The sequence below is a fragment of the Dendrobium catenatum genome, unplaced genomic scaffold, assembly GCF_001605985.2.
Source record: "Dendrobium catenatum unplaced genomic scaffold, ASM160598v2 fragScaff_scaffold_1339, whole genome shotgun sequence".
Lineage (NCBI taxonomy): Eukaryota > Viridiplantae > Streptophyta > Magnoliopsida > Asparagales > Orchidaceae > Dendrobium > Dendrobium catenatum.
The window spans coordinates 265,983-279,622 of record NW_021319801.1 but is presented as its reverse complement, the minus strand read 5'-3'; the positions used below and the strand labels follow the sequence as shown (position 1 = coordinate 279,622).

At 34.9% G+C, this 13,640-nt stretch overlaps 1 protein-coding gene across 1 annotated transcript; it reads left to right on the top strand.

Annotated features, from left to right (window-relative positions):
- Positions 1-4,963: 4,963 nt before the first annotated feature.
- LOC110114720 (protein HEADING DATE 3A-like) lies at positions 4,964-13,094 on the top strand. The gene is made up of 4 exons (XM_020847693.2): positions 4,964-5,246; positions 5,395-5,456; positions 7,057-7,097; positions 12,670-13,094. Exons 1-4 carry the CDS (start codon positions 5,055-5,057, stop codon positions 12,897-12,899), a joined length of 525 nt encoding a protein of 174 aa, XP_020703352.1. The 5' UTR covers positions 4,964-5,054; the 3' UTR covers positions 12,900-13,094.
- The last annotated feature ends 546 nt before the right edge of the window (positions 13,095-13,640 follow it).

Below are 13,640 nucleotides of genomic sequence, written 5' to 3'. Positions count from 1 at the left end.
TTCATACCTCTAATTTTAACAAATAACTAACAAACACGGTGGGACGTATCAAGTATGCTAAGGTAGAGAAACATGTTTCTTGACAAGATGCTAAGGTATGGTTGTTTAAAAAATAGTCTATTTCAACTATCAAATTTAATTAAGATGCTAAGTATTTTTATACATTTCACTCTAACTATACTTTATTTTAAAGAAATTTTAATTTATATAATTTGACACTTTTTTTTTCTCATATGCTCACATAAATATTACCCTAATTTACTCTAATTATTTATTTTATGGAAAATAAGATATTTCGAGTAATGTTATTTATCCAAAAATAAATTATTTAAAATTTTATTTTTTTCAAAAATATTAAATATAAATTAAATTATCTTTTCCTAAAAATTATTTTATTTTTCTAATTGGCATTTTTCAAAAAAATTAATTTTTTACTTCAAATTTTTTTTAAAGATTTTAATAAAATTTAATAACACAATTTTTTACTTCAAATTATTTTAAAAAATAGTACTCAAGTTTTTTAATTCATTATAAAAAAATTGGGTTTTAATAATTGTATTTTAATTTTACATTTCTTAAACATAATAAAATTACTCTATTACAACAATATTATCATTCCCAACCTCAAACGTAAAAATATAACAACTATTGGTGGGTGTTCGGCTTCCATTTAAAAAATCGGGTTTAACTGCCACCTAATGCCAAGAAAAAAAAAATTCGTACTCATTATAAACTGCTGATTTCGAGAGCAATAAACCATCAAAAAAGCATCGAATTTGAGGCAACATTCCGCCTGCCATTTCACTGATTACATAAAAACGGGTATAGCAGGAATACGCCGAAAGAAAGGGCGCAATAAATGGAAGTTCACAAAATGCGCTAACCGCTACCGCGCATTCAAAGAATGTGTCATGCTATAATAAGCATTCTAAGAATGCGCCAATGCATTGAGCACATTCTTTGAATGCGCTAATTAAAAAGGCGTATACGCTGCTTCTCAAATTCTTTTCCAATCACGCTTCTTCTCCTAAATTTCACTTCTTACAAGCTCCTTCCCAAAATTTTGCCCAGTGGGAACTTAGTAGGGCAAGCCACACGATTTGGTGGGAGCTTGGTCAGGCGGGAACTTGGCAAGGCAGTCCACGTGGGTTGGCAGGAGGTTGGTTGGTCAAGTCAACGGGTCGGTGAGAACTTGGAAGATCAAATTGCACGGGTCAACTCTGATGGGTCGCGTCGGCGAGCTGGTAAGGTTTTTTTACAGTGTTTTTTTCGTCGAAAAAATTTTTCGGGGTATTTTTTTTTTAGAAAAATTTTTTTAACGCAGATTTTACAGTCGAAAATTTTTTCTTCAGAAATATGCCGGAAACTTTCGAAATTCGCCAGAACATTAATAATTTTCTACCGGGAAATCCGTCGGTAATACATGATTTTCCTGTATTGTATGTAAAAGACATGATTTTGTTGATGTTGAATTTAACAACAAAGATGTGTGGAATATTTTAAGACATAAATCTTCTAGCAATTCTGTTTTTTTAAAAAAATTGGAATGCTGATATCCCTACTTCCATCTCTATTTTTATTGGAGCCTTATTAATCGGTAGGTTCCTTGCATTGGATGTTATGCTTATGAAAAAAGGTGTTTACATTGTTTTTAAATGCCAAAGTTGCAACCATTTGGAGACTTTAAGTCTTTTTTTTTTTTTTTTAATGGTCCTATTGACATCAATGTGTGGTATTTTCTAGATAAGGCTTTAGGTATTCATATGAACTATGTTAATTCTTATTGTTTGTCTCTTCTTGCACATTGGTTTCACCATAGACCTGCGAGTCATATTATTACTATGATTCCTATAATTATTGTTTGGTTACTTTGAAGGGAAACAAATAATAGCAAATATTGTGATATCAATATGAATTCTGATAGAATTATTATTGGGCTCAAATGGTTGCTACTAATGTGCTTCTTCCCGAGCATTCTAAGGGGAACAAATCTTGGGCTTCCTTTTTCAATGTTGATTTTGTTATTCATACAAGAGGTGAATTAATTAAGCTTGTGCATTGGAAGAAGCCTTATGTTAATTACCATAAGTTAAATGTGGATGGTTGTGTTTCTAATTTGAAAGCTGGTTGTGGTGGCATTCTAAGAGATCATCAAGGAAACATGATTTTTTTCTTTTGTTTCTTGCCTTCCTACCTGTAAGGTGATTGTTATAGAGGCTTTGACATTGCTCATGGGTCTCAATTTCTATATGGAGCATCACTTATCTAAAATTTGGATTGAGATTGACTCCTCTCTTTTGGTTAATCTTATTAATTCCAATTATTGCAATAATGCTGACCTTTTCTATAATTTTCAAGAATATCATTATCATTCTTAACAAAATGGATTTTTTGGTCACTTAAATTTATGGAGAAGGCAATATCAATATTGATTGGTTAGCTAAAAAGGGTAGTAATTTAACTAGTACTGAATTCTTTTGTAATTTCAATGGTATTCATGATTTGAAGGGTAAGGTGTATTGAGATAAGATGGATCTTCCTTATTTGATAAAAAAGTAATCTCGTGTTTCTTTTTTGGGTTTTGGATTTTATGGTTGTTTCTTGCATTCTATTTGCCTTTGTGTATTTATTGTGTGGTTGTTGCTGCTTGATTTGGTGATTGTGATGACTCATGGTTTCTCTTGTCATTTGTTTCTCTGTGCGTGGATGTTCTACTTACTTGGTTATAGGGCTGTTGTTCTAGGTCAAGGTTGTTGATCTGGTGATTTTTGTTTTTATGGGGTGTGGGTCTGCTGGATTTGTTGTTTTTTTTTTCCTATTGTTTTTTCGTTGTTCTGGTGCATGGTTGGACTTCTTCGTGGGTTACCTTCTATTTTGGGCCTTTGATTTGCTAAGGGTAGTCCATGTGCATTTCCCTTGTCTACTCTCTGTGTTTGCCCGTTGTTTACTTCTCTTGTGGGTATCTCTAGACTTTGTTTGCTGAATGTTTATTTTGATGTTGTGCTATATATCGGTCGCATGCAAGATCATTTTTTATTCTTTGCTCATTAAAGTCTCTCTTTTATGTTTGTCTTGTTCTATGGTTTGAGTATCATCTATCTCAGGTTTGGGCTGTTTATTTTTGGGTATGGCTTCTTGCCTACCTTCTTAAGGTTTCTTTTACTTTGTTTCCTTTGTAATTAGCCAGAGATCTGTAACTCTTAGATTTTTTTTTTTTTTTTTTTGATTGTAGCTCATTGAGCATTAGTGAGTTATCGATCTCTTTGAGGACTTAATTGTAACTACTTTTGATTATTAACTCGTAAGTTGGTTTCTTTGTTAGCTGGAGTTGGGGTTTAACTCCCTGTTTTGGCTGATGGTGGTGGGGGTTTTTCTGATGGGGGTTGATATTTTGAATCTGGGGGATTGGGAGGTTGTTGCTGGCTGTCTTTGGAAGGGGGTTTGTTTTGTGCTGATTGGGTTTCCTCTTGGTTGTGATGGCAGCGGCTGGTTGCCTGGGTATACTGGGAGTATCTCCTTTAATTATTTAGATTTCCTGTTTTTCCTTTCCTTCATGATTGTTAGCTTAATCTCTTTTCGAGTACCTTTGTTTGCTTGTTTTGCAGGTTTTTGGAGCTGCGCGCTCGTTTTGTGCAGGGTACGTGTGCTGATTGTGAGATTAGGCTGCCTTTTTGATTCCTTTATTGTGTTTTTTTTTGGAACTTAGAATGTTATTAGGTTTCTTTGTAATTTTTCTTAGTAGGGATTTCGGACTCTCAGGTTTTCTTTTTTATTTTGACTGTAGCTCTTTGAGCGGTAGTGAGTTAGAAATCCCTTTAAGGACTTTGTAATTTTCCCTTATATTAACACGTAGGCCCGTTGGTGGGTTTCCCCTAAAAAAAAAAAAAACTCGTAAGCCCTATATGAATTTTCTCAACAACAACAAAAAAGAACATCTAAAATGTACCATCCATGACACAGGGCTTAACTTGTTGTTATAAGTCAAAATTAGTAGTAGTTTTAAAAACATTGGTAAAAAAAGTATTATCTTTAATCTCAAATTTTGATAGAGCTAGAGTTACTGAGTTAATTAATTTCTCTCCAATCCCAATAAAAAAGAGCATTCCTACTTTTCAAACTGAAATTTTTTTACTTGGCCACATGCAAATACATGAGCACATTAGTTCCTTTTCTTTTCCACAAACATTAACTATGCAAATAGGAGAACATTTATATAAAGTACATGTACTTAGTTATAATAAACAAGAGTGCCCCCCTATCACGTGTAGTGTTTACTAGTGATTACAAGTTAGAATATAAGAGTAAAAAAATACATATTTTATCACATCCATGAACTAATAAAAAATTGCAAGACAAACCCACAAGGTAAATCATTACATGTAGATTAAAAACCTGTGAAAAGAAAGATTCCCACAGTTGCCAAAGAATGAAATTTCAAAGTATTATAAAGCATGCATGCTTCCTCCTCGCTTCAAATAATGCGTTGGGGCGGGGCCTGAATTTTTCCTCATGCGACAGCAGTTCATTTAACTTTAGCGATCTATAAAAATTCGAAAGTTAGCTAGCTAGAAAATATTATTATTTGGAATATCAGAGTAACTTTATTCTTTTGCATCACTAATGAAGATTTAGCATTTTGTTTATGTAGAGTTAAAGAACAGTTGCTGGATCTTTACGTACGTGTTGTTTTATGATTTGGCTTTGATATTTAAGATGTGATTTAAAGAAAGCTAAAGGGATCGAGAAGGTTGGATCAAAGGCAAAGATCCATGGATTATAAATAATTATTATATTCTTTGGTTTATAAATAATTATTATATTCTTTGTATGCGGTCTGATATTTTTCCAACAAGATAAGCCTTCCTTTAAATGATTCGATATGTGATAACAGAAAAAATATATTAATGGTCCTAATCAGCATAAGAGATGCCTGCATGCACATAACTTGTATATAATCCATGGCTAGCTAGCTTCTCTTCTTCCTAAGCCTCCTAGCTCTTTAATTCCTTCTTCTTCTTCTTCTTCACTTAATTATTCTCTGCAACTCGTGAAAAATGGCAGGGAGTTCTTCAAGGTTCAGCAATGTGTTGGGAGAAGTATTTGGTTCTTTTGATCAGTCGGTGATGTTAAATGTTTCATTCAACAACAAGCCAGTTTTTAATGGATGTGATTTAAGGCCTTCGAATGTTGTGAATCGTCCTAGAGTTGAAGTTGGAGGAGATGATCTGCGTGTTTTCTACACACTGGTAATCATTTTTAAATTTTTTTGTTTTCTAGTTTTTTTATGCATACTTCATATGCAATAAAGCTTTTTGATAAAAGAAGATTAATGGCTTTTATTGTGTGATTTTGATGAAAATATTTTATGTTCTATGTTTTTTTTTTTATTTGCAGATAATGGTTGATCTCGATGCGCCAAATCCTAGCAATCCAACGTTGAAAGAGTATTTGCACTGGTAATAAATTAAGCTTTTGATATAAGGTTTAAGATAATTTGTGGTGTAATTAGCTTATTTTCCTATGCACCAAATGATAAGACTAGCAAGTTCTACCATTTTAGAAGATGTTTTATGACTTCTACCAACCAAATGGATCATATAAACTGGTAATTCAGCTTCCACAAGTGTATATATGAATGGATTTCAAATATATTTAACAATTATTGAACATCAATGAAAGATTTTGGAATTAAATAAATGGGTTGTTGTACCAACAGTCAAAACCGATGCGAAAATTTTGTTTTGGCGGCGGTTTTCAAACCGACCCTAACAAATGCGAAAAATTGTATTTTTTAGTAGTATGTTGATGTATAACATGCATGAGAAATTTAATAAGACTTCTAAAAGAGTTTTTATTTATCATGTTACATGATTGATGATGAATATTTAAATTTGGTTAAAGTTTACAAAGCTTTTTACTTCAAAATGTTATGTTGTAGATCATAATTGTTGGTGTGAGAATGAATTTAAATATTATAAAGAGTAATAGATATTACCATAACATTGAGAGGGACAGGAAGCTAAGGCTAGACTTGCTTAATTTATTTTTCTTTCTTTTTCTTTCTCTTGATTCATCTCTTGAAAACATGAAGTATTTATTTAAGATTTCGTTTAATTGGGACAACTTTTTTACTGCTTCATAAAACTATTTTTTAGTACAAATCTCTTAAAAGCAAAAAAAAAAATAAAATAATTTAAAACTATCTCAAATGAAATCTAAATCTCAACCTGGCCTTTAAAAAAGTGCATAAATAATATAAGATATTGGAAGAGAACTAATTTTATTGGCCTTCTAAGAGAATAGTAACCTCTCTCTCTCTCATATATATATATATATATATATATATATATATAAAGAAAATAAAAAGATAGTCTTAGCAATAGTTTAATTTGGAAGGGTTTTATTATCAAATTGTATTGTAAGCATTATTTACACTAAAGGAAAATCACCCAAAACCGGTGGTTTTTTCCGGCGGCTTTGATGGTAACACAGGTGGTTTTGAAAACCACACGCGGCTTTTCGGCGGTTCTCAAGCCGCTGGAAAAAATGGTGTAGAAACATTTTGATGGCTGCATCATTAGCCGACGGTCTTCCGGCGGCTTATACCGCCGGTTATTACCGGGCTTTGTATTGGCGGTGTTCCAACCGTTGCGCCGCCGGTCATTTTACCGATGGCTCACCGGCAGTCCCTTCACCGACGGCTTGCCAGCGGTTACAGCGGCCGGCATGCGTTAGATAAACCGTCGGCACGCGTCGGTACACCGCCGGTACGACACCGTAGGCCGCCGGTAATAACCGGCGGCTTAGCCACCGGCGAAACCGCCGTAGATACCGGCGGCCCATTAACCGCCGATAACAGCTGAATTTCCTATAATGTTAGATATTAACCATTGTTTAGAGCTTAGGGTATATATATTTGTAATAAAATTAATGTTTGTAAGGGGAGGGGGTAAATTACTATTAATGTAAATATTATCAATAGAAACTATCATTTCTTGAATCATAAATGTAATTATCAGCTTAAATACACTGTTAACTCTTTGATGAACTATGTAGGATGGTCACGGATATCCCAGCAACAACAGATGCAAGCTTTGGTACGTAGGAAATTATTATTTTATTAACTACTTTATTTTTTTTTATTCCGTTACTGCATATTATATTGCGCGCACTATTTGTAAAGTAGAAGGGTACTATCATTTTTTATTTCATTAATTCATTTATAAACTCAAACATTTATGAATAACTATTTATTTTCTGACTTTGTTTGGCGAAAAAATATATATTTGGAGCTTATCTTCTCTTTTTTTTTTTTAAAGTTAATATAACGCCATATATGCAAAATGCATAGAGGTAATGTTGGAATATAATGATACCATGTATTAATGTGCTTATTTCTATTATAAAAAAATGGATTTTTGCTTAGTGCTATTATAGACTTGTTATCAATATAAATCTCTGCTGCTGCTGCATGCTTCTTCTTCTTCTTATTTTTATAGATTTTTAAGCCAACTTGTATGACAAATAGATAGGCTACGGCCACATACTTTGCTTCGCAAGTAGAAAAAGGTTGCAATCGAATGTTTATTTAACATTCTGGTGCAAGAAGTGTCTCTTGTGAAGAATACAAATTTAGCGATACTCTTTTTACTATCCATATCTCCAACTCAATCACTGTTAATATATCTTACAAGCTTGAAATCATTAGATAATGAATAGATCAAGAGAAAGATAATTGTACCTTTGATATAGCATAGAATTGCTTGAGCAATCTTTACATGGGCAGAAGTTAGAGTCTCCATGTAGTAATAAATAAGCTTGATAACATCTCATTCCTTCTGCACATTAAGTAGTGCAAACTCCAAGCTAAACTCTAGAAATATATTGGATAAATTATTTCTCCTTCATCATACTTTAATAGCTTGGATCCACATTATATAGGAGTGTTTATGAGTATGTTATTATCCATCTCGAATATATTCAATATTTCTCTTGCATGGCCTTCTTGACTTCAATGCCCAGGTAATAAGTAATGAGTTCAACATTAGGCTTCTCAAACTCCTTAGTAATTGCTTATTAAAACTCTCCAAACATGCTTGAATTTGTTTCGGTAAAATCATCGACAAATAAACAAATAATAAAAACATTTTCATCATTACTCTTAATATAAAGAGCACACTTGTAGGGGCATTAGAGAAAGCCTTTCTCTTATAATTACTTGTTTATTCGGCTATTCTATGCCCTTGGTATTTACTTCAATCCATAGAGAGCATTCTTTAGCTCCATAACATAATCTTCTTGTCTTTTGATATAATTTGGTGGCCATTGAGTATAAATTTCTTCTTCGATGCTTTCATTCTAAAATGTAAATTTTACATCTATTTAATATACTCTTTACTTATTTTGACCTATCAATGTAAGGATTAGCATAGTTTTTTTTTATCAGGCAATGTGAGCAAATACCTCATTATAGATGATGCCAGCTCTTTGATTATGACCTTATGCCTCTAATCTTGCCTTGCATATTTCATCTTCTCCTTCAACTCTAGAAAGAAACCTTGGGGCTCTGATACCACATTGTTGACGTGCGAAGCGCGCTTTTAGATCTGGACAAGGCTAAAAAATTATTAGCATATTTTTTTTAATAAAAGATGCTACTTATTTTTAATTTTTCATTTTATTTGATACAAATTCAAAAGGCATCACCATTGTTACTAATAAAATATTCTTTAGGATTAAGCCTACATATTTTAATCCAATCACTAAGGGAAAATTGCTAATTACCAGCAGATTTCTGGCGGACAATTTTGCCTGCGGATTTCTGGCGACTTTCCGACAGATTGCGATAAAATATTTCCAATTGATTTTCTTATAGATTTTCCGATGGATTTGTAAGGAAATATTTCCGACAAATTTTGCATCAGCTTTTCTGGCATATTTTAAAAATTTCTGACATCCTCATATATATATATTTGTAATTTAAAAAGAAAAATGAACTAATGAACTATTTGAAATAAACTAATAATATAAACTAATTTAAATTAACTATTCAAATATTTAAGTAGCGCGGGTGGGTAGACGAGCTTCGGGCATGCAGGCAGGGGTAGGCAGCGCGGGTAGGCGGGCAGCATGCCTCCCACGGGCAGGCAGCACAGGTGGGGGTAACATTTGGAGGCAAAAAAAATTTTCTTTTTTATTTTTTTTTTTATATTTCTGGCCTAATTTTTTTCCGGAAGTTTTTAGCCAAAAAATTTTTGTAAACAAATTTATTGCTGGAAAAATTTTTCACCTTAAATTTCCAGCGGTTTTAATTTTTCTACATGCCTTTTTCCGTGAAAAAACAATCTGCAAGAAAACCCGTCCGAAAATATCAAATCAACTGTAAAATGGGCAATTTTCACCAGAAAAATTCTCCTATAATAAGGGATTTTCCTATAGTAAATGGTTATAAATTAATAGCTTAATATAAAACTTTTTTTTATCTTAAAAGTCATCAAATGTCAATTTAGATATTTCTACAGACACAGCTTACCGTAAGTAGGGGTGTCAAAATTTAACCCGACCCAAAAATTGGCCTTACCCCAATCTAAAAAAATCTTGGTCCAGGTCAACCTATTTGTCATACGGGATAAGTTTGGGTTTGAGATTCTGACCCATTTTAATAATTGGGTCACGTTTTAGTTGACACAAAAACCTGAGGATGACCTGAATTGACCTAAAATCTGAAGATGTGCCACCCTCATGATCTACTGCAGTCAATCCACACTCACAAGTCATGATCGCTCGCAAAGTTCCTTCACTCGCAACTACGCAGGACCCCCCTGCCCTCCTGCGCTTGCGTCTGTTGTCGGAGCCGGACCCACCCTCACATATTGACCACACCCTCCCGCACTCGTGACTTGCGTCCACTACCATACGGCCCAGACTAAGTCCCACGCTTGCTCCCGCGAATCCAACCTAGCTAGCCCGCTCCTATGCTAGTACCGCACTCCGGCCTGCTTTCCACCACGCCCGCCTTCCTCTTCTTGCTTATGCTCGCATTTGTGCAAACCTCACCTAATCTCATTTTGGTATTCCATGTTAACAGGTCGGGTCGATTCAACTTGGTAACCCAACGGGTCTGATTCGGGTTGAAATTTCTAGCCCGTTTGCAAAATTGAGTAAGTTATAGTCAACCCGTTTAGTCCCGAACCCGCCCCGTTGACCCTTTTTGACACCCCTAAGCTTACCTTGATCTGGAAATTAACAAAGAGGTCTTAGCTTTGAAACTTGCATATGTTGTGTGTGAGTACGTTTATCTTAATTGGCCTAAACATCCCAAAAAAATTAGATTTTTCTATATGTACTACTCTGGAAAAATTTTCTTACATTATCAAATATTATTTAGAACATGGACTCTATTTCTATAACAAGAATCCAAATAACAATAGGTCAAAACTAAGTTAAACTTCTATCAGGAAAAAAATTGCATTTGTAGCTTGATTATGAAGTATGTTTTTATAACGAGTGCATAATCATCAATATTATATATTATTCCTTGAGTAACATGAAGTATTAATATTATTATATGATAACTGTTGCATCCTAGAATATTCGTAGCGGTAGAGAAATATAAAGTATAGTGTCTTAACTTTATACGAAGATCAAACACACAAGCAAATAATAGAGAGGGTGTAACGTTCATAAGAGACACCAAAATTTTTACGTAGAAATTACTAAAAAGAGGGAAAACCAAGGGGCTTGGCCCAGTTTGAATGAATCCAACTATTATTTGCAATTGATGACAAATGAAGCCCTTCCTTGGGGGAAGGCCTTGGGTTGATGTAGATAATGACAGAGTGGGGATTGAAGAATTAGTATTGAAATATTTGTTTGGTCAGCAGGACCATTATCCGCGGGTGACGGAGGTCGGAAAGATCGTTGTTTGGCGATGAAGGTCGGAAGGACCGTAGTCGGCGAAGGAGGTCAGAAGGACTATAGTTGGTGGGCGATGGAGGTAGAAAGGACCGTAGTCTATTGATTGTGGTTGGAGGGACCATAGTCGGCTGGCGACAGGGGTCGGAAGTCCAGTGATAGAAGGAAGTTCAACTTCGGGCAGAAGTCCGATAAAAAGTCAACGACAAGCAAAAGTCAAGTGACGGGAAAAAGTCCTACGTTAGATATAAATCCTATGATGAGTGGAAGTTTGGCGATGATGGGTGGAAGTCCGATGTCGGGCATAAATTTGGCGACAGGCAGAAGTTTAGTGTTCGGTAAAAATCCAGCGATAGGTGAAAGTTTGGCATGGGTTATAAGTCTGACATAAGTCCGATGACGGGCAGAAGTCCGACGAGGGACAGAAGTCCAGCATCGAGTAGAAATCCGGTGACGGTCCGCGACCGGGTGGAAGTTCGAAGGTGATCGGTGACTGGGAGGTGGTCTTACGACTGTTGGACTGAAGTCTAGTGGTGGTCGACAGCTGGGTGGTGGTCCGATGACGGTCGGGCTAAAGTCCGACTACGGTCGACATCTGGGAGGAAGTTCGGTGGCGGTCGGCCGCCTAGTGGTGGTCAGACGGCGGTCGGGCTGAAGACTGGCAGCGGTCGGCCGACTGGTGGTGGTCCGACGATGGTCAGGCTGAATTTTGGTGGCGGTTGGGTGGAAATTCAATGGTGATCGACGGCTGAGCGATGATCCAACGACAGTAGATGGGGGTTCGCCGACAGTGATGCTGGAGCTCTTGAAGCCTTAGAGCCCTCTCCAATCTCTAACCCATAGGTCCCCTTCATGAAGATAGTGATAGTCTATTTATAGATTTTCATTAGTATAGCACCCCGTAAATATATAGAAAATCCGAGGCAGGTTTGGAGTGCTCCATTGGATGACTCGTATTGTTTCCCCGATCATAAAGAGTTTTTTAACTGTTTAAGTGCCTTAAGAATGTCAGAATTCAGCAATCTTGAGCTCATTGGATTCGTCTCGCCGAGCCGCTCGATTTGACTGTAAGCATGCTATATTTGGATTTCATTTTATCGTCCAAATAATATTTTGATCCTTCCAAATGTGGTTCGAGCACCCGATTTGGACCCATTTGGGCTTGGGTTGGACCGATTTTGATATCGTTGGGTTCGTCTCTTTGAGATGTTCAGTTGGACTACAAGTTTGCTAAAATTGAAATTCAGATGATCCCAAATTTAATTTTGAAAATTTACAATTTGAATATGCCTCGAGATTCGTGCATAATCAAAGTAATTTTTTATTCCGTATCAATAACTATAAAATAATTATTATTGTACTATAAAATACACTCACACTCATTTTTCATAATAAAACACAATAACACTATATTATAGTTCTAACATGATGTCCTTTTATTTTCTTTAAGCTTCGTTTGGCACAAATTTTTTAAATATTTCTTAAAACAGTTCTTTAGTATAAAAAATTTAATTGTATACTAAAAAAACTACTTTAATAAATATTAAAAAAACATCTCAAACAAAGTTTTAATCCATGCATGCTTTTCATGGCATGCATGTATTGAGTCAGAGGGATACTTTTTTAACTTTTTCACCTGTATTTATTCATTTATTTTAAACAAATAAAGCTCATTTGGTGTCTAATTAGTCATTAATTTCTATATTTTGATCACATAATTATTCCTTAATAATGTTCATGCATGCATGCATGCAGGACGTGAGCTGGTGAAATATGAGAGCCCTCAGCCAGTGACTGGAATCCATCGCATGGTCATCGCACTCTTAAAACAGCAAAGAAGGAGCACTGTTTCCAAGCCAGACTCACGAGAAAACTTCGATACCAGAACCTTCGCTCAGGCCTACAATCTCGATTCTCCGGTGGCCGCCGCTTACTTCAACTGTCAACGGGAAGCTGGCTCCGGTGGCCGGAGATTCTTCTCTTAAAACCACCCATGCTACTATCGTCACAGCACCTCGTTTATCTAATATTATAGCTGTATAATATGCCATGCTACCATGAATCAATATTCTATCAATATTATCGATCTCTATATATATTGTGTTGGATGTGATGAGAAGGAATTCTCTAGTAATTTGTAATGTGGATTTGAATATGTAATAGGCTGTGATCGATTTGTATGTGCTGCTTGTTTTATCTTATAAAATAGTTTGGATAAATTTTGAACCTTTGATAAAAATTAATGAGAGTTTTTGTTGGTGACCAGCAGTGGCTTATGCTTTATAGTATTATATAAGGTTTTATTTGGGACAACTTTCTTATTATTTTTTAAATAGATTTTTTTATTAAAAAACTATTTTAAAAAACAGTAAGAAAGTTGTTCCAAACGAAACAAAAGATTAGTATATTGATGTAGAGGATGGATTTTTGGGGTAAAATACTTGAGGTGTAAGTGAACCAAGGCATTTTATGAATGGCTTGAATGTTGATGTGATGATCGTCGGAAGAATCGAAACTGATTGAAGGTAATTCTCAATCCAAGGAAGAAAGACAAGAACTAAGCTTCAAATAGCTTCAAAGAGAATATATTTTCATCAATGATCTTCTTTTTACAATACTTGCTTATTTATAGACTAATAAAAACATTCTAGAAACTATAGGTAACAAACTTGGATAAACTAGTCCTAAGGAAAAGTATTAGCTGAGATGTTCCACATCAAATGTAC